Raw genomic sequence first — 21272 nt, 5'->3', positions numbered from 1 at the left:
TGAAAAGGTCTTAAAACACACTAGTAATAAAAGAAATGCAATCTTTAAAAATACTATATGTAGCTGCCAAATTGGTAAAGATTTTTTTAATGAAATTTTCCAGGTTTTGGTAAAAGCATGAAGAAACTCTTTTTCTAAGAGTATAAATCCGTTTTTTTAAAACTCAGATTTTTTTTTTTCTGGAGGACAATTTGAATTTGGCAGTGTCTATCAAAAATCTTAAAAATGTTCATATCTTTTTATCTAATTTATCATTACTGCAAATTTATCACAAGGTGATACGATGTTTTCAGTACAGCTATTATGAGTATGAGTTGTGCCATTGAGCACATCCTGTGTTTGCTAAGTTCCCAAGCATATTAAGCGGCCCTACCACTATAGAACTTGGGAATTGCTTCCCAATTTTTATGTCTAGGATGTAGGCATGAGACCTAAGCTTTGCAACCCAGTATACCTATTCCAGATATCCACTCTGAAGCTGACGAAGCAAGGAGATCCCAAATTCTGTCCTTTTGACAATTGGAAACAGCTGCATGTAGCATGCAAAGTCACAGTGTAAGTTCAAGCTGTGCCATATGGTGCCCACTGGTTTTTTTCATCAGATCAGTTTGGTTGTGTGTGATTTGGGTATTGGTCCTGGCAGTGTAACTTCTGTGCCTGTGTTTTCTAAATCCCATCATATACTCAATAGCCTATCAATTAATTTCCTTTCTGTTTAAGTCAATCAGGACTTTCTTCTTGTGTCTTGTAACTAACTAAAAGGTCTGACTGTTAAAACAGCATTATTTATAACATCAAAAATTAAACACAAAAATGGTAAGGGAGTGGTTGAAATAAATATTATATCCATAGTATAACACTCTTAATCCTTTTTAAAATCATGCAGTATTTCTCAGTGTAATTATTTTAATCAGAGAAGGAACTTAAGACATTAGAGGCTTACAAAATTGTTGGAAACTATTGTAGACCTCTGGATTGACTGCAAAACAGTATGGTAGACTACCTAAAATTGTTTAGTTTCAATACATAAAATAATACTGTGAAAATAATATGAGCAAAATGAAAGGCAGTAGATAAATTGGAAAAAGCATGGGGTTTTTTTTCCAGATTAACTCCAAAACAATACCAAACATATCCACTGGGGGCACTGCTCCCTCTGAAGCCAACACACAAGTTGGGAAGGAAATAAGGATGCCATGCACAACTGTCTCTCACACCAGGGAAACTGCAGAATGGGTACAGATCAGAGATTAGGAAATCAGATAAATTAGCATAATCCCACTGGTTCTTGACACCCAGAAGCTGGAAGATTGAACCTGGAATGCTGCTGCAGGAAAGCCTCACATTTCCAAGTCTTGCTTAATAGCAACAAGAGCCAAAGAAAGATGACCTTGACTCAGTTCAGCCTCCAAATCCCATGTGGTAATAGTTGTGTAGAGGGAAAAAAACTCTTCAGTATGTATAGATTATGTCTAGAAGGATATGTAAACTAGTAACCATGGTGATTTCTAAGGTGGGAAATTGAGTGGCTGAGGAACAGAAGTAAGAGGGCAATACTTTTGACTACTTACCTTTTTTTTGTGCATGTTGCACCATGGTTGTCATTCCTAGTCAAAAAGTTACAAGGTAAATTTTAATTTATCAAAGCTCAGTAGTTTTTATGTACCCCATGGGAACACACCTTAAGTTCTCTGAAGAACCATTCAAGGCTCTGAAGGAGGGAACATAGTAGGACTCTGGGTTCCTCACTTCTGCTTCCGTCAGAACAACTCTGGTTTTATCAGTTCTGTGGTTTAAGTATGATTGTGTAAGCTTTGAATCTTCTGAGTAAGAAAGCATTCTGCTGCTTTTATAAAAAACTGAAGACCATTATTACAGGAGAATATTAAATGTCATGGAGAAATATTCATTATGTATTTCTTAAATAAATGTGCATTTATAATATTGGAAAAAAGGGTGGGGTGCCTAGTGGCTCAGTCCATTGAGCATTTGGCTCTTGACTTCAGTTCAGGTCATGATCTCATGGTTTGTGGATTTGAGCCCCATGTCAGACTCTATGCTGGCAGTGCAAAGCCTGCTTGGGATTCTCTCTACTCCCTCTCTCTCTGCCCCTCCCCTACTCATGCTGGCTCCCCTCTCAAAAACACATAAATAAACTTTAAAAAAAAAGAACAAAAGACCAGAAGTACAAATGCCAAATTATTGCTTGATAGCTTTTTGCTGTTTCTTTGTCCTTGTCTTTCCCAAATTTATTACAATTATTTTTAAAATTATTTTATTTATTTATTTATTTATTTATTTATTTATTTTGTGTTTTTTGGTGCTGAAACCCGGGAACGAATTAAAAATTATTTTTATAGGGGGTGCCTAACTGGCTCAGTAACTCTAGATCTCAGGGTTGTGAGTTCAAGCCCCACGCTGGGTGTGGGGGCTATTTTAATAAAACAAATAAAAAATATTTTTAAATGTTTGTATGATTTCATTTTTTAATATAATTTATTGTCAAATTGGCTTACATACAACACTCAGTGCTCATCCCAACAAGTGCCCTCCTCAGTGCCCATCACCTATTTTCCCTTTCCCCAACCCACCCCATCCACCCTCAGTTTGTTCTCTGTATTTAAGAATCTCTTGTGGTTTGCCTCCCTCCCTCTCTGTTTGTAATTATTTTTTTCCCCTTCCCTTCCCCGATGGTCTTCTGTTAAGTTTCTCAGGATCCACATATGAATGAAAACATATGATATCTCTTCTTCTCTGACTGACTTATTTCACTCGAATAATACCTACCAGTTCCATCCACGTTGCTGCAAATGGGATGATTTCATTCTTTCTCATTGCCAAGTAATATTCCATTGTATATATAAACCACAACTTCTTTATCCATTCATCAGTTGATGGACATTTAGGCTCTTTCCATAATTCGGCTATTGTTGAAAGTGCTGCTATAAACATTGGGGTAAAAGTGCCCCTATGCATCAGCACTTCTATATCCCTTGGGTAGATTCCTAGCAGTGCTATTGCTGGGTCATAGGGTAGATCTATTTTTAATTTTTTGAGGAAGCTCCACACTGTTTTCCAGAGCGGCTGCACCAGTTTGCATTCCCACCAACAGCACAAGAGGGTTCCCCGTTTCTCCACATCCTCGCCAGCATCTGTAGTCGCCTGAGTTGTTCATTTTAGCCACTCTGACCGGCATGAGGTGGTATCTCAGTGTGGTTTTGATTTGTATTTCCCTGATGAGGAGTGGTGTTGAGCATCTTTTCATGTGTCTGTTGGCCATGTGGATGTCTTCTTTAGAAAAGTGTCTATTCATGTCTTCTGCCCATTTCTTCACTGGATTATTTGTTTTTTGGGTGTGGAGTTTGATGAGTTCTTTATAGATTTTGGATACTAGCCCTTGGTCTGATAGGTCATTTGCAAATGTATTTTCCCATTCCGTTGGTTGCCTTTTAGTTTTGTTGATGGTTTCCTTTGCAGTACAGAAGATTTTTATCTTCATGAGGTCCCAATAGTTCATTTTTGCTTTTGTTTCCCTGGCCTTCGGAGATGTGTCGAGTAAGGAGTTGCTATGGCTGAGCTCAAAGAGGTTGTTGCCTGTTTTCTCCTCTAGGGGTCTGATGATTTCTTGTCTCACATTCAGGTCCTTCATCCATTCTGAGTTTATTTTTGTGAATGGTATAAGAAAGTGGTCTAGTTTCATTCTTCTTCATGTTGCTGTCCAGTTCTCCCAGCACCATTTGCTAACAAGACTGCCTTTTTTTCCATTGGATATTCTTTCCTGCTTTGTCAAAGATGAGGTGGCCATACATTTGTGGGTCCAATTCTGGGTTCTCTATTCTATTCCATTGGTCTATGTGTCCGTTTTTGTGGCAATACCACACTGTCTTGATAATTACAGCTTTGGAGTAGAGGCTAAAGTCTAGGTCACAAAAAGCCTTCAGTAAATATAAAAGAATTGAGATCATACCATGCACACTTTCAGATCACAATGCTATGAAACTTGAAATCAACCACAGGAAAAGTTTTGGAAAACTTCCAAACGCGTGGAGGTTAAAGAACATCTTACTAAAAAATGAATGGGTCAACTAGGCAATTAAAGAAGAAATTTAAAAATATATGGAAACAAATGAAAATGAAAACAACAACAATCCAAACCCTTTGAGATGCAGCAAAGGCAGTCCTAAGAGGAAAATACATTGCAATCCAGGCCCATCTCAAGAAACAAGAAAAATCCCAAATACAAAAACTAATGGTATACCTAAAGGAACTAGAAGCAGAATAACAAAGAAACCCCAATCCCAGCAGAAGAAGAGAAATAATAAAGATCAGAGCAGAAATAAACCATGTAGAATCAAAAAAACAAATACAAAAACAAAAAAAAAAAACAAACAGGAGAACAGATCAGTGAAACCAGTTGGTTTTTTGAAAAAATAAACAAAATTGATAAACCCCCTAGCCAGACTTCTCAAAAAGAAAAGAGAGAGGACCCAAATAGATAAAAATCATGAATGAAAATGGATTTATCACAACCAGTTCCTCAGAAGTACAAACAATTATCATAGAATACTATGAAAAACTATATGCTTACAAACTGGACAACCTGGAAGAAATGGACAAATTCCTAAACACCCACACACTACCAAAACTCAAATGGGAAGAAATAGAAAATATGAACAGACCCATAACTAGTGAAAAAATTGAATCAGTTATCAAAAATCTCCCAACAAATAAGAGTCCAGGACCAGATGGCTTCCCTGAGGAATTCTACCAGACATTTAAAGCAGAGTTAATACCTATTCTTCTCAAGCTATTCCAAAAAATAGAAAGGGAAGGAAAACTTCCAGACTCATTCTATGAAGCTGGCATTACCCTGATTCCCAAACCAGACAGAGACCCCACTAAAAAGGAGAATTACAGGCCAATATCCCTGATGAACATGGATGCAAAAATTCTCAACAAGATACTAGCAAATCAAATTCAACAGCATATAAAAAGAAATTATTCACCATGATCAAGTATTCGTTCCTGGACTGCAGGGGTGGTTCAATATTCACAAATCAGTCAATGTGGTACATCACATTAATAAAAGAAAAGATAAGAACCATATGATCTTGTCAATCGATGCAGAAAAAAGCATTTGCCAAAATTCAGCATCCTTTCTTAATGAAACCCCTCGAGGAAGTCGGGATAGAAGGAACATACTTAAACATCACAAAAGCTATATATGAAAGGCCCACAGCTAATGTCATCCTCAATGGGGAATAACTGAGAGCTTTCCCCCTGAGATTAGGAACACGACAGGGATGTCCACTCTCACCACTGTTGTTTAACATAGTGTTGGAAGTCCTAGCCTCAGCAATCAGACAACAAAATGAAATAAAAGGCATCAAAATTGATAAAGAAGAAGTCAAATTTTCACTTTTTGCAGATGACCTGATACTCTCTACATGGAAAACCCGAAAGACTCCACCAAAAGACTGCTAGAACTGATACATGAATTCAGCAAAGTCTCAGGATACAAAATCTATGTACAGAAGTTGGTTGCATTTTTATACACCAATAATGAAGCAACAGAAAAAAAAATAAACTGATCCCATTTAAAATTGCACCAAGAACCATAAAATACCTAGGAATAAACCTAACCAAGCATGTAAAATATCTGTATGCTGAAAATTATGGAAACCTTATGAAGGAAATTGAAGAAGACACAAAGAAATGGAAGAACATTCCATGCTCATGGATTGGAAGAATAAATGTTGTTAAAATGTCAATACTACCCAAAGCAATCTACACATTCAATGCAATCCCAATCAAAGTTGCACCGGCATTCTTCTCAAAGCTAGAACAAACAATCCTAAAATTTGTATGGAACCACAAAAGACCCTGAATACCCATAGTTAATACTGAAGAAGAAAACCAAAGCAGGAGGCATCACAGTCCCAAATAAAAATTATTTTTATAATTATAAGGACAAGTTATTTTTTAAGTAAAAAGAAAACGACTATTTTGCAAAATCCAGATATTTCATCTGGTAAATGAAATGCTAATTTGCATTTGTGAAGGACTCCCTAAGTAGAGACTCCAAACAATGTATTATAAATGGGTTTCATATGGACCAACATTTTTCTGTACAACCTCAGGGATTTAATGAGGCTGGACAGAGGTGAGCCTCCTCCTGGCACCCTGCAGTCTAGAGTCCTTTCATGGTTCATGCCAGTGTACCGTGAAGACATTTGGGAAACAATGTGCTTCGTGATTCTGGAAAGAATAGCTTTTATAGATGTTTAATTTGAGTCAATTTTTTAACATTTCATTTGTGCCTTATTCATAACAAGAATAATAAGATTAATGATCCTAATAAAGCCTATCACTTATTTTTAACCTTCTGCCAGGCACTTTCCTAAGTACTTTACATCTATTATCTCACTTAATCCTCATAACACTCATGTGGAGTCTAGGTATTATTATCCTGGTTTTATAGGTGAGAAAATGGATGCTAAGATGTACACATATTTTTAGGAAACTGTAATTATATAAAGCAAAGTCCAACTATATCAGATAATGGATAATTACAACAGGGGCTCTCTTCAGCATTTCTCTCCCATATGAGACAGAGAGCTTGACTGTTTTGTTCACCTAACTGTGCCTGAAAGATCATAGGAACTTAGATATTTGTTAAATGAACACTCACATGGCGGTTCTTTGACCAGTGGTTCTCAACTTCGGGTGCACATCACAATTGCTCCATAGAGCTTTTGAAACATGCAAATGTCTAGAACTCACCCAACTAGCATCTCCAAGGGAGGAACTCAGGCAGGTATTTATTTTTAAAGATGTGCAGGTGATTCCAGTCCTCAAACTATTGAGCCCCTATTCCAGAGCAGCGGGGACTTGCAAGTACATCTGAATCACTGGCAGAATTGGTTAAAGCACGGATTGCAGGAGTCTATCCCCAGAGTTTCTATTTAGTAGGTCTGGGGTGGGGGCCTGAGAATTTGCATTTCTAGTAAGCTCCCAGGTGATATTGATGCTTCTGGTCCTGTAGGATTATTGTCCTACAGGGTTGGTTGTAAGGGACTAAATCAAAACATTTATATGTAGAATTTAAGCAGGAGATTTAGTCAGGCCAGAACCCACATTGATCACTCAGGCAATGCAGGTTTTAAACACAATCTTCAGAGCACCCGAAGAGTACCCACTGAGTTTGTGGCTCCAAACATTTCTTTGAACAGTGGCACATGAATTTGTTTTATTCCCTAAGAGGAATACATTTCCTCTTAATGTTAACTGATCCTAAGATCAGTTTGACCTGAGACTACTGTGCGGAGCCCATGCCCACACAGGCGCCAAGCAGGCGTGGTGCTCACTCCCCAGAACCCCGCCGCTCTTGTCTCAGAGGGAAAGCCTGTAGTTTCTCCTCATGTGTTCTCCCTTCTTCATTCATCTGCCTTTATCTAGGACCAGGAGGTTTGGGAACAGGAGCTTTGACCCTTCTATTTCTGGACTTTATTCAAAAATGTCTATGTCCCAAAGTTCCTGGGTGATAGATATCTAATTTTAGATTATTAGGACATTATCAGATAGACTAGTAAACACATTTCCATTATCTGCTATACAACTAAGAAATTAGTAAGAGGTAAGTATTAGATAAATTACTTTGGATAAATTATAAGCTTTTGTATCTAGCTGATGGGCCTTGTACCTGATATTTTGCTTTTTTTTTCAGGGTGATTTCCATCCTGTGCCTGTTGCCTTTGTACGATTCATTTTATGTATTTTAAATTGTTTAGAGAAGAGCTGCTCAAGTTTTATAAATGGTGTTTCTCTCCTATTAGGTCTCTCTGCAATGCAATCAATGTTTACAACCTCACCTGCAGTGACTGCTCAGAAAATTGCACCGATGTTCTGTTTAGTAACAAGATTACCTTCTTAATGGACCTCCTGATACACCAGTTGACGGTATGTAATATTAGCATTCTGAGTTAGAAGCATTTAAGGTTTGGGAAATAGTCCCTGTGGAGAAAATGAAAAGAATTCAGCTTATTTACCCTCCAGATGAAAAAGTGAAGATGACGGAGAGAGTATGGAGACTAGCAAAGAAACCTCTTAATTTGAAAATCTCATATTGGATTCTCCTCTAAGTTCCAATATTTAATGGATAATATATTTATAACACTTGCCAACTTCACAAATTTACATGGTTAAACTGAGGCCTTAGAATCAGTTGGACTCAAAGCCAAACCTTTGAGCCCACAGGAAGGAGGGCTGTAGAAAGGAAGAAAGCTTGGGAAAGCCTTGAAACCTCTCTTGCCAACTCAGTTAAAAGGGTCAGTTTAAAAAGGACTTTTTGATGGCCCTTGATATATACTTTTTTGAATCAAGAAACTCCTCTGTCAAAAAAGAATAAACCTGTTACTCTTTTGACGTGAGAACAAGCAGCCAATTGTTGTTCACAGATGTTGAAAGAGGTAGTAAGCTCAGTATAATATCCAAAGGTTTAGGTCTGTCAACTGCAGCCTCCAGAATACAGCCCTGGGGCCAGAAGTTTCCTGGTGAAGTTTCTGAGCCCCTGAGGTATTGGCACAAAATCTCTCTCAAGCTGCAAGTTTACAACACAGGAGATTTATTTTTTAGAACAGATTTACTTTTACTCAGCACATAGTTCTAATTCTTCTTCCTAAACTACATGCCTTTTGCACTATCCCCTCCTCAGTCTGGTTAATTTCTGTACATTCTTCAGACCTTAACTGAAACATAATGGCACCTTCCTCATGAAATCTTCCCCAACCTGACTCTCCCAAGTACATGTTAGGAATTTTTTTATGTGCTCCTGGGCAGTACATCTTTCATAGAACTGATCACATTGAATTGTAGTTAACTATGTGTCCATTTCCCCATTAGCCATAGAATCAACAAGAATAGGAGGCAACTTATCACCCTCTCCAGGATCCTAACACAGTGCCTGACACTTAGTAGATTTAGTACATCATTGGTGAATATATGAGTGAACAAGTGAATCCCCACATCTCAAGCTAAGAATCAGAAAGGGAATGATGAGGTCCTTACAGGCAGGCATACTGACAATGAGAAGGGACAACAGTGAGAGAGAACAAAGGCACAGACCTAGAACTGTTTACACAGTACTGCAATGGCTATTTATAGTGATGACTAAGGGTCATCATCACTTGAAGGGTAAATTATATTTGGTATTATCTATAAAAGAAGGCATTTAAATATGGGTAAGACATTTTAGCCCAAAATCCTACTCAAAATAGTTGAAAGGCAGGGACAAGGAGAAAAGACTTAGCGTTTGTTATATGGCCTCATATTCTAGACATTTTAATATATATCGCCTCATTTAGTTTATCTAAACTTAAAGTTAGTATTATTATCCCATTTTACCAGTATGGAAACTTGAGTCCGAGAGTTTGGCTTGCCCAAGACAGCATAGAAAGTCATGGAGCCAAGAGTCAAATGTAGGTCTCTCAAACCCAAATTGAGGGACATTCCACACAGTGACTAACTGCTACTTTTCAAAAGTGTCAATGTCATGAATGACAAGGGAAGAGAGAAGAACTATCACAGATTGGAGGAGGCTAAGAAGATCTGACAAGTAACTGAAATGTGGGATCCTAGACAGAAAAAGGACATTAGTGGTAAAACTGGGAAATTCAAATAAAGTCTATAGAATAGTTAATTTTATTGACTCAATGTTAATTTCCTGCTTTCAATAATTATAGTATGATTTTGTAAGATGTTAGCAATAGGGGATACAGGGTGAAGAGAACTCACTATTTTTGAAACATATATGTTTGTTTAAAATTAATTTAAAATAAGTTAAAAAAAGTTTATAAAACGGGGCACCTGGGTGGCTCAGTCAGTTGAATATCTGACTTGATCTCAGCTCAGGTCTTGATCTCAGGGTCATGAGTTTGGGCCTCTCATTGGGGTCCATGCTGGGTGTGGAGCCTACTTAAAACAAAACAAAACAAAATAAAACAAAAAAACATGCTTCCCCGCTGTTCCATGTTGTATCATCTGGAAGAATGTATTCTGTGGAACTTCTTCTATGTTGGTAATGGAAGAAAAGACATTAATATATACTTTGAACAGAACAAATAACAACAGAGATGGCCTTTGAAATGTGAAGGGATGGATAAGCTTTACAGACAGGATCTTCCATCTTAGCTCTTCAGTCCTTTCTATTCTTACTGAAAAATATCATATGCAGTAGTTTATTATTCTCACACTAAATAAAGTGCCTACTATTTCCACTTACAGAGAAGCACAGAATATAATCTGCACCATCCAGGAAATCCCAGTTTAGGAGTAGGAACAGATAGATAGATTGCATATAGTAAACGGTGTGATGGCAGCATATACAGACTACAGTGGAGCACAGGAAGGTGTTTTATAGCCTAGGACATCACAAAGGAGGGACATTTGAGCTAGACCTTAGCTCCTCATTTACTAAGTGCCTACCATGTGCCAGGAGCTTGTAAGTAGCTTGATCCTCTCCTTCTTCCTTGAATAATATACCCTTGCTTGTGACTTCATGGTTTCTTGACACTCAGAAAAGCTTTTAATCTCCTGACCAGTGGATTTCACCACGTTCTGTGTTTAGTTTTCTCAGTTCAGGACTGTAGTCCTGGGACATTTGTTTGCCAAATACATTTTATTCCTCCTTTCCTTATACGTGGCACTTCCTGGTTTTTACAGATCTTTTAGGCTGCTTTCAATTCTAATACAGCTGTGACTGAGTTTGTGACAGTTGGCAGAGGAGATTGTGTTTCCTAATTTGGGGAGAAAAGGGATGGAGATGGTTAGGGATGGTGACTTTGCATTTCTTGAAATCACTTGAATATGTTTCCATTTTTCTTGATAACTGGTTTTGATAACCATGTAACTGAAATATGGACCACTAACTTGCAGTACCTATTAAGTAATGGAGAGAAAATAGTCATCAACACATTTTACAGAAGGATGAGAAAGAAGCTAATTAAGTGAAGTCTGGTGAGATATATAAGACACCTAATAATGAGGCACTTCAACCTTCTTGAGCAAACTGAGATGGTTTAGAAGAAAAAAAAATTTTTTTTGGTCTAGCTGCTTGAAATTTGTTTTAGCACTCTTATATTTTGTTTGAACTATGTGCAAAGCACTGTATAGATGCCAGGGTTACAGAGAACATTGGACACAGTTCTTTCACTCTAGAAGCCTACAGTTAAGGAAGAACTTGCATACATAAATACTAAAGAAAAGCTGTGAGAAGTTTGTAATGTAATGAGAGCTACAGAGTATCCTAAGCAATCTAGAAGAGTACCTGACACATAAGTGGTGCTCCTCAAATATCTGATGAGTGAATGAGTGAATTCTAACTTGGAACATTAAAGAGGTTTAGGGAAGAAATTGGACTTCACTGTGCCTTGAGGAAGGGTGGAAATTCCTTTCTAGGTTAGGATTTTTACAGAAGATAAATTAGCACAAGTGGCACGGTAAAGTATACCTTGCAACAGAGATTCTAAGTAGGATTTTTGGGATAAGCTCTTTGGAAGTTTATTTGGAGCCCTGTGAAAACAATACATTTAGATAGACATGATTTAGGTTGAAAGCTAGCAAAAATGTATTATATTCCAAGAAGCATGAAAGTTTTAAAATATGTTAAAGCAGATTACTGTCATTCCAGAAGCATGGTTCAACATCTCTGTGCTTAAATTTTCCCAGTGCACAGAACAGTGGGTCTCTAGCTTCAAAATATCTCCTTGAAGAGACCAAATATGCACATTGGAAGGCAATGAAAAGACCAGTGAAAAGAGCAAGATGGCAGAACAGGAAGTCCCAGCCCTCCTTCCCCCACAGAGGCACCAACATAATAGTATATGGACCAAAATACCATTGTGAGAATTCCAGAAGACAGTTAAGTTGTTGAAATACCCCCAGGCAGTCTCAAAGCCAAGAACAGCCACATTGAAATGAATAAGAAGAATGGTTTTACTTTACTTGTGTTTACCCCCTCCCTAAGCCAGCAACGCTCAGCACTGGCAGACAATATCCCAGTTCATGAGTTCTCTTCTAGGAGGGAGAGGGGAGTAGAGTGTAAGTCTGGCATTTTGGCTTTTTGGAGAGCTTCCCAAGGGTCTTGAACCTGTTTCACCTGACTCAGGGCACTGACAAGGAGCTGGCATATTTCAGATGCCTGGAAGCCCCTGAGAACATGAGAGAGCAGGGCAGCTTGCTACTGTAGAACCAGAGAACTTAACAATGTTGCAGACAGACACCAGAGGGAGCAAGAGATTATGATGTCCTGAAAAGAAACCAGCAAAACTCTCTACTTGAGAAATTATACACGCAGACCCAGAGAAGTCACATCACCCACCAAAAGGTTTCAGAAACCCCTAGATTCTCTAATCAAGGTGACTGGTGTCTTCCTCTCTACAAAGCCAAGATGTAAAGTCTAAAAGAGATGCCTTTTTTTCCCAAATGTACAGATTCCAACACAAAGGTATAAGATACACAAAGAAACAGTGAAACATGGCCTATACAAAAGAACAAGATAAATCTACAGAAACCAGTCTTAAAGAAACAGGTATATGAATTAACTGACAAAGAATTCAAAATAATTATCATAAAGGTGTTCAATGAGCTCAAGAAAATGATGCATGAACAAAATGAAAATAACAGAGATAGAAAATATTTTTTTTAAAAAGCAAGTTTTAGAGCTGAAGAAAACAATAATTGAACTGAAAAATTAGGTAGAGGAGTTCACAAGCAGACTTGATGAAATAGAAGAAAGAATGAGTGAACTTAAAGACAAGTCATCTGAAATTATGCAGTCACAGGGATAAAAAGGAAAAATAATGAAAAATAGTGAAGAATGTCTAGGGGACACATGCAGTACCATCAGACAGACCAATATACACATTATGGTACTCCCAAAAGGAGGAGAGAGAATGGGGCAGAAAGCTGTTTTAAAGAATAATAGCTAAAAATTTTCCTGTCTGGGGAAAGAAATGGACATCCAGATTCAAGAAGTCCCACAGAATCCAACTATAATGAACCCAAAGAAATCCACACAGAGAAACATTATAATCAACTTGTCAAAAGTCAGAGACAAAGAGAATTTTGAAAGCGGTAAGAAGAAAGTGACTTGTCATGTACAAGGGAACCTTTATAAAATCAGTGATTTCTCACCAGAAACCCTGTAGGCCAGAAGGGATGGAAGGATATATTCAAAAGAAGGAAAAAAAATGCCAGCCAAGAAAACTATACCCAGTCAAACTACCCTTAAGAAATGAAGAAATTAAAAACTTTCCCAGATAATCAAAACCTAAGAATTCATCACCACTAGCCCTGTCTTACAGAAATTAGAAAGTGAGGGGCACCAGGCTGGCTCAGTCAGTAGAGCATGTAACTCTTGATCTTGGGTTGTGAATTTGAGCCCCACGTTGGATGTAGAGGTTACTTAAAAATAAAATCTTTTAAAAAATTTTTAAAAAGAAATTGTAAGGTGAGTCCTTCAAGTAGGAGCAAAAAGATGCTAAATGGCAATACAAAAGCATATGAAAATACAGTTGATCCTTGAACAACATGGGTTTGAACTGCATAGGTCCACTTACATGTGGGTATTTTAAATAAATAAGTGTTAATAAATAAATAAATGTAGGTAGGTTAAACTCCCCAATAAAAATGCATACAGTGACTGAATGGATCAAAAAACAAGATCTAACTATATACTGTCTACTCAAATAGACTCAAGAGACTCACTTTAGATTTAAGGACACACATAAGATGAAGGTAAAAATTAAAAAAGATATTCAATGCAATATAAGACTAAATAGGCTTAAAGTGAAAAACTCTCAGATAAAGAAGGATAATTTTCTATAAGGCTAAAGAGACTTAAAGTGAAAAACTTAGAGGAGATAAAGAAGGACAGTTTTCAATTTTCTAAGAAGATACTGTAAGTACATAGGCACCCATCAGGGCACCCAAATACAGGAAGCAAACATTGAAAGAATTGAAGGGAGAAAAAGACAGCAACACAATAAAAGTAGGGGATTTCAATACCCCAATTTGAATAATGGATAAACATCCAGAAAGAAAACCAATTAGGGAACCAGATGGTTTAAACAACACTGCAGACCAAATGCATCTAACACACATATACCAAATACTCCACCCAACAGCAGCAAAATACACATTTTTCTCAGGCACACACGGGACATTCTCTGGTATAGATCACATATTAGTTCACAAACAAGTCAACAAATCTAAGAATAAGATATGCCTCATCTTTATCCATTCTTTCATCTGTCAATGGATAGTTGGGACTGCTTCCATAATTTGGCTATTGCAAATAATGCTGTAATAAACATGGGGTACATCTATCTTTTTTTATTAGTGTTTTCATATTCTCTGGGTAAATACCCAGTAGTGGAATTACTGGATCATATAGTAGTTCTATTTTTAATTTTTTGATAAACCTCCATACTGTTTTCCATAGTGGCTGTACCAATTTGCATTCCCACCAGCAGTGTACTAAGGTTCCTTTTTCTCCACATCCTTGCTAACATAATGTTTCTTGTGTTTTTGACGTTAGCCATTCTGACAGGTATGAGGTGATATCTCATTGTGGTTTTTATTTTCATTTCCCAGATGTTTAAGGATTTGGAGCATCTTTTCATGTGTCTTTTGTCTATCTGTCTTCTTTAGGGAAATGTCTGTTCACATTTTCTGCCCATTTTTTAATCGGATTATTTGTTTTTTGAGTATTGAGTTGTTGTTTGAGTGTTGAGTTCTTTATTTTGGATACTAACGCTTTATCCAGATATGTCATTTGCAAATATCTTTTTCCATTCAGTATGTTGTCTTATAGTTTGTTGATTGTTTCCCTTTCCATGCAGAAACTTTTGAATTTGATTAGTCCCAATAGTTTATTTTTGCTTTTGCTTTCCTTGCCTCAAGAGACAAATCTAGAAAGATGTTGCTACAACTGATGTCAAAGAAATTACTGCCTGTTTTTTTTGAGGATTTTTATGGTTTTAGGTCTCACATTTAAGTCTTTAAAACATTTTTAGTTTATTTTTGAGTATGGTGTAACAAAGTCGTCCAGTTTTATTCTTTTGCATGTAGCTGTCTAGTTTTCCCGGCACCATTTGTTGAAGAGACTCTCTTTTTCCCATTGCATATTCTTGCCTCCTTTGTCAAAGATTAATTGACCATATAGTTGTGGGTTTATTTCTGGGCTCTCTATTCTGTTCCATTGATCTATGTGTCTGCTTTTGTGCCAATTCCATAATGTTCTGATTACTATAGCTTGGTAGTATATCTGAAAATCTAGGATTGTGATACCTCCAGTTTTGTTCTTCTTTTTCAAGATTGCTTTAGCTATTTGGAGTTTTTTTTGTGATTCCATACACATTTTAGGATTATTTGTCCTAGTTACGTGAAAAATGCTGTTGGTATTTTGATAGGGATTGCATTGAATCTGTAGATTGCTTTAGGTAGTAGGGACATTTTAACAATATTTGTTCTCTCAATCCATGAACATCTTTCCACTTGTTTTTGTCTTCAGTTTCTTTCATCATGTTTTATAGTTGTCGGAGTAGAGATCTTTCTCCTCCTTGGTTAAGTTTATTTGACAATTTCTTAAAATAAAACAACACACAGTGAAATTTGCTGCATTGAATGACTCTTCCTTTCATGAATGATTTTTCTTTTACATGTGATGCAATTCAGTAGCATTTTACTCACAGTACTACTCCTGTCAAAAATGGAGTCAATCCTCTCAAATTTCGCCATTGCTTTCTCAACTAACCTTATGTAATATTCTTAATCTTTTTTTGTCACTTCGACAGTCTTTATAGTCCATCTCAAAAACCTCTTTCTTTGCTCATCCTTAAGAAGCAACACCTCATCCATTAAAGTTTTGTCACAAGATTGCAGAGTTCAGTCCCATCTTTAGGCTCTACTTCTAGTTTAGTTCTCTTGCTACTTCCACCACATCTGCAGTTACTTCCTCCACTGAAGTCTGAAACCTCTCAAACTCCTCCATGAGAAACCAGCTTCTTCCAAACTCCTGTTAATGTTGATATTTTGACCTCTTCCCATGAATCACAAATGTTCTTAATGGCATCAAGAATGGTGAATCTTTGGGGTGCCTGGGTGGCTCAGTCAATTAAGTGTCTGACTTCAGCTCAGATCATGATCTCACACTTTGTGAGTTTGAGTCCCATGTCAGGCTCTGTGCTGACAGCATGGAACCTCAAGCCTGCTTTGAATTCTGTGTCTCCCTCTCTCTCTGTCCCTCCCCCCAACCTCACACTTTGTCTCTCTCTCTCTCTCTCTCTCTCTCTCAAAAAATAAATAAACATAAAAAAAATAAAAAGAATGGTGAATCTTTTCCGGAAGGTTTTCAATTTACTTTGTCAAGATCCATTTGTGGCAGCTACAGCCTTACAAGTGTATTTCTTAAGTAAGAAGACTTGAAATTGATAATGACTCCTCAATCAATGGACTACAGAATGGATGTTTGTTAGCAGGCATGAAAACAAACATTCATCTCATTGTACAGCATCATCAGAACTCTTGGGTGACCAGGTACTTTGTTAATAAGCAGTAATATTTGGAAAGAAATATTTTTTCTAAGTGGTAGAGGTTTACAGTAGACTTAAAATATTCAGTAAACCAGGTCATAAACAGATGTGCTGTCATCTAGGCTTTGTTTAGAGAGCAGATGCACAGTAGATTTCGCATAATTCTTAAGGGCCCTAGGATATTCAGAATGGTAAATACACATTGGCTTCAACATAAAGTTACCAGCTGCATTAGCCCCTAACAAGAGAGTCAGCCTGCACTTTGAAGCTTTGAAGCCAGGCATGGACTACTCTCTAGCTATGAATGTACGAGATGGCATCTTCTAATATAAGGCAGCTTTATTTACACTGAGAAAATCTGCTGTTTAGCATCTCCACCTTCATTAATTATTCTAGCTAGATTTTCTGGGTAACTTACTGCAGCTTCTGTATCAACACCTGCTCTTCATCTTGCCCTTTGATATTATGGAGAAGGTTTCTTTCCTTAAACCTCATGAACCAATCTCTGCTAGATTCAAAGTTTTCTTCTAAACTTTCCTCCCCTCTTGATCTTCATATAGAATTGAAAGGAGTTATGGCCTTGCTCTGGATTAGGTTTTAGCTCAAGGAGATATTGTGGCTAGTTTGATCTTCTATCCAAACAACTAAAACTTTCTCTATATCTGCAGTAAGTCTTGTTCACTGGAGTAGCACTTTAATTTCCATCAAGAAAAAAAAATTCCTTCAAGTACTTTTCCTTTGCATTCACATCTTGGCTAACTGGTGCAAGAGGCTTAGCTTTTGGTGTATCTTGGCTTTCGACATGCGTTCCTCACTGAGTTTAATCTTTTGTAGCTTTTGATTTAAAGTGGGAGACATGCCACTATTCTTGTCACTTGAACAATTAGAGGCCATTGTATTAATTGGCCTAACTTCAATATTGTGTATCAAGAATAGGGAGGCCCAAGGAAAGGGAGAGAGTTGGGGGAACAGCTGATAGATGGGGCAATCAGAACACACACAGCATTTTTCAAGTTCACTGTCTTTACATGAGTGCAATTCATGGTGCCCCCAAACAATTACAATGGGGGTAACATCAAAGATCACTGATCACAGATCACCATAACAAATACAATAATGAAAAAGTTTGAAGTATTTCAAGAATTTCCAAATGTGACACAGAAACATGAAGTAAGCAAATGCTGTTGGAAAAATGGTGCTGATAGACTTGCTCGATGCAGTGTTGCCACAGACCTTCAATTTGTAAAACAATGCACTATCTGCGAAGCACAATTAAATGAGGTATGCCTGCGTTTGCACTCTCATGTTTAGTGTAGCATTATTCATAATAGCCAAGAGGTGGAAATAAATATCCATTGACAGATGAATGGATAAAGAAAATATGTGTGTATGTATGTGTGTGTAAATATATATATTATATATGTATATTATGTATATGTATATATATTTTGTATGTATATATACACACATATATATATTCATCCACATAATACTATTCATCCGTAAAAAAGAAGATGGTCCCGTCTTATGCTACAACATGAGTGAACCTGAGGGCAGTATGCTAAGCAAAATAAGCCAGTCACAAGGAACAAATACTGCATGATTTCACTTATTTGAGGTATCTGAAGTAGTCAAACTTGTAAAACAGAGAGTAGAATTGTGGTTGCCAGGAGCTGAGGTGAAGGGAAATGGGAAGTTGATGTTTAATGAGTATTGAGTTTCAGTCATGAGAGATGAAAAAGTTCTGGAGATCTGTTTTACAGCAAATTGTAAGTTTGTGCATATAGTTAATTAGATTGTAATGTATACTTTAAAATTGTTAGAAGGTAAATTTATGTTACATGTTTTTTATCATCAGGAAAGACCAGTGAAAATATTACTGAGTGCTGGGAAAATAGATTAACAGACATTACTTTTGGAAATTGTAAATAGTCTGTATTACAGATGAGCAAATTGAAATGTGGCAAAGAGATCACACAGCTATTCAGTGATAGAAGATGACTTGGATCCTAGTCTCTTGAGCCCCTGTCCAGGGTTTCCCTTCCTATAACCTGAACTGATGTGTACTCACTTTATTGAATTGACAAATGAGACAAAACAACATTTTTGTGACTTTAATTTTATACATGTTTAATATTGGCATCTGGGTAGGATACACTGAAAAAGCATTTAATTAAAAGACTTTTATAATTTCTTGATGTTTCATTGCATTGTAAAAAGCATTAAATATTTTATTAGCATCTTTATTTTTAATTCATAGTGACCTGTTCTTTATTGAATATTTAAAGAATATGCTTATAAATTGTGTGTATATATTTTCTGGAGCCAAGGAGATTATTAATTAAAAAGTGATGTACAAACCTTAAATAATTGATATGATATAGTTGGATCAAATAGGCTGTTGGTGAGTACTTCAGAAGGTGACAGGAAAGTTCTGTATAGAAACAAAATATAAATGCAACCCTACAACAAGGGGATTGTATTTTACTGAGTCATGTGCAAAGCCATGCTGGTGCCTGTTTGATTTTCATTATAGCAGCAAAGGCCTGGAACTAGCCATTAACCACATAGTTTTCTTTGTACTAAGGAGCCAGAACATGGACTCCACAGTTAATTATATGGGATTAGAAATCCTTCAACCCTCCACAGGTAATAGTACTCTTCCTGATGCCAATTGCAACCTGTTACCTCCTTTCACTATGTGGCACTTACTCAAGCTGTCAAGGACAACCTGCCCTTTTCATCAGTAATGTGAAGTCTGTTTGTGTCTTATAGGACACGTATTGATACAGAGAATGTCATATTGACACAGAGAATATCAGAAGCAGAAAGGAGGCCTTCATAGTATCTGGTCTAGTTCAGTCCTTTTTTTTATAAACAAGGGCAGTGGAACTCAGAAGAGGAAAGGGGTGGAAGATGTGTGGAGTGGAGTACTTGCCAGAAGTTTCACTGCCTGTTACCAGTAGGACTATGATTAAAATTCAGGTCTCCTAAATCCCAACCTAGATTCTTTCCACTCTGTTACTTGACATGCTGCTAATTTAAGTTTGGCAAGAACAGTTAAGTGATGTTATGACTGTTGTAGAAACTTTACCCTCAAAGCTGCATTCAGAATTGATCTAGTGAATTAAAAATAATGGGCCAAATTATAACTTTAATTGCCCTTCCACTGCATCCGTATGAAGTTCTATCATCACCATCATTATTACTATAACCTAAAATCACTAACTGACTGCTTGAGGGAAAAATTGACACATCCAGCATCATAGCAGAGATTTCATCACACCGTTTTCAAATGGCAGGTAAAGCAAACAATTATTAAATGTGTAAAAAGTTTGAATGAAACAATTAACACACTTGATTTAGCACACATGGAACCTTATGTGCAGTATTGGAAATATACATTCTTTATAAGAACACATGGAAAATTTACAAGAAATGACTGTGCAGTAGGCCATAGAGCAAGTCTTAACAAATGTGAAAGAATCAGTTATCATATGAATGATCCAGTTCTGCTTTAGGTTTGAATGAATAAGCTCTTATCAAACTGACCCTCCTGTAGATAACAAGTATAAACTCTGGGTAAAGTATAAAAAAACAAATACCTAAAGATACTAGAGACCATTCAAAAGCTGACACATTCTGATTGGAATAGACACTTGGAAGAAGAGAATGGCATGGTGTGTGTGTCCTGGTTTATGGCTTTTTCCTCTGAGGGCAGGGCATAGATGGTACCACAGGCAATGACTAGAATTACCATAGAAAATCCACAGTCTTTCTGGCCTGAAGAACTAGAGGACAGATTTCGGGGTAAAAACAACTGCTAGAATGTGAGGATGAGGTTCAGAAAGGAGAGAGCCAGAAAGTGGGGTCCCCTTTCAGACAATTAAATAATGTCTGAATGATCCTTGTACCATACATGTGTGGGATAGACTCAACTAAAGACAAAAGAACTAGAGTGAGGTTTTGGGTTCTCCCCACAAATAGAGTTTTACAGTTTGTGTCTAACAAAGTCAAATGCCTGCTTTAAAAAAAAAAATCAAACTAGAGATGCTTGTGTAGCTCAGTTAAGTGTCCGACTTCAGCTCAGGTCATGATCTCATGGCTCATGAGTTTGAACCCAGCATCAGGCTCTGTGCTGACAGCTCAGAGCCTGGAGCCTGCTTCAGATTCTGTCTCCATCACTCTCTGCCCCTCCCCTGCTTGTGTGTGTTCTCTCTCTCAAATATAAATAAACATTAAAAAACTTTTTTTTTCAAAATCAAACTAAAAAATACAATGACAGATTTTAAAAATTCACTGAATAATAAGATGGAATGGTGATAAGTAGAAAAAAGTCACCTTTATTTTTTAATATAATTCACTATATATACAAAAAAATCACCTTTAGACAAATACCACAGTAATAATTATTGCAAGAGAGAATCATTAATGAATAAAAACTAGTGAGCAAAAGTATGATGAGCCTCAGATTCAGAGCTTCAGAATAACTCCCCACAAGATAACTTAATTACAAAAAGGGAAAATAGAAACTTTATAATAAAGAACTTGGTAGATAGTACCTTAACCATGTGATCAAAGCTAGCATATCAACATCATTTACCCTTTGTTATTATGTACTTAGAAGTTCACAGCATCACTTTTGTGGTATTCTTGTCAAAAATGCACAAACATCACTTA

At 36.9% G+C, this 21272-nt stretch overlaps 1 protein-coding gene across 5 annotated transcripts in view; it reads left to right on the top strand.

Moving 5' to 3' along the window:
* The window catches only part of SCAPER (S-phase cyclin A associated protein in the ER), a 518574-nt gene that overhangs the window by 371480 nt on the left and 125822 nt on the right, over positions 1 to 21272 (top strand). For all 5 annotated transcript variants that reach the window (XM_042941318.1, XM_042941317.1, XM_042941313.1 and 2 more), the window contains one exon: positions 7836 to 7959. In XM_042941318.1, coding sequence (XP_042797252.1) covers positions 7836 to 7959 — 124 coding nt within the window. The remainder of the gene's footprint in view (positions 1 to 7835; positions 7960 to 21272) is intronic.

Source organism: Panthera leo, chromosome B3 (genome assembly GCF_018350215.1).
Source record: "Panthera leo isolate Ple1 chromosome B3, P.leo_Ple1_pat1.1, whole genome shotgun sequence".
In the NCBI taxonomy this organism is placed as follows: domain Eukaryota; kingdom Metazoa; phylum Chordata; class Mammalia; order Carnivora; family Felidae; genus Panthera; species Panthera leo.
This window is presented reverse-complemented; position numbering and strand designations above follow the sequence as displayed.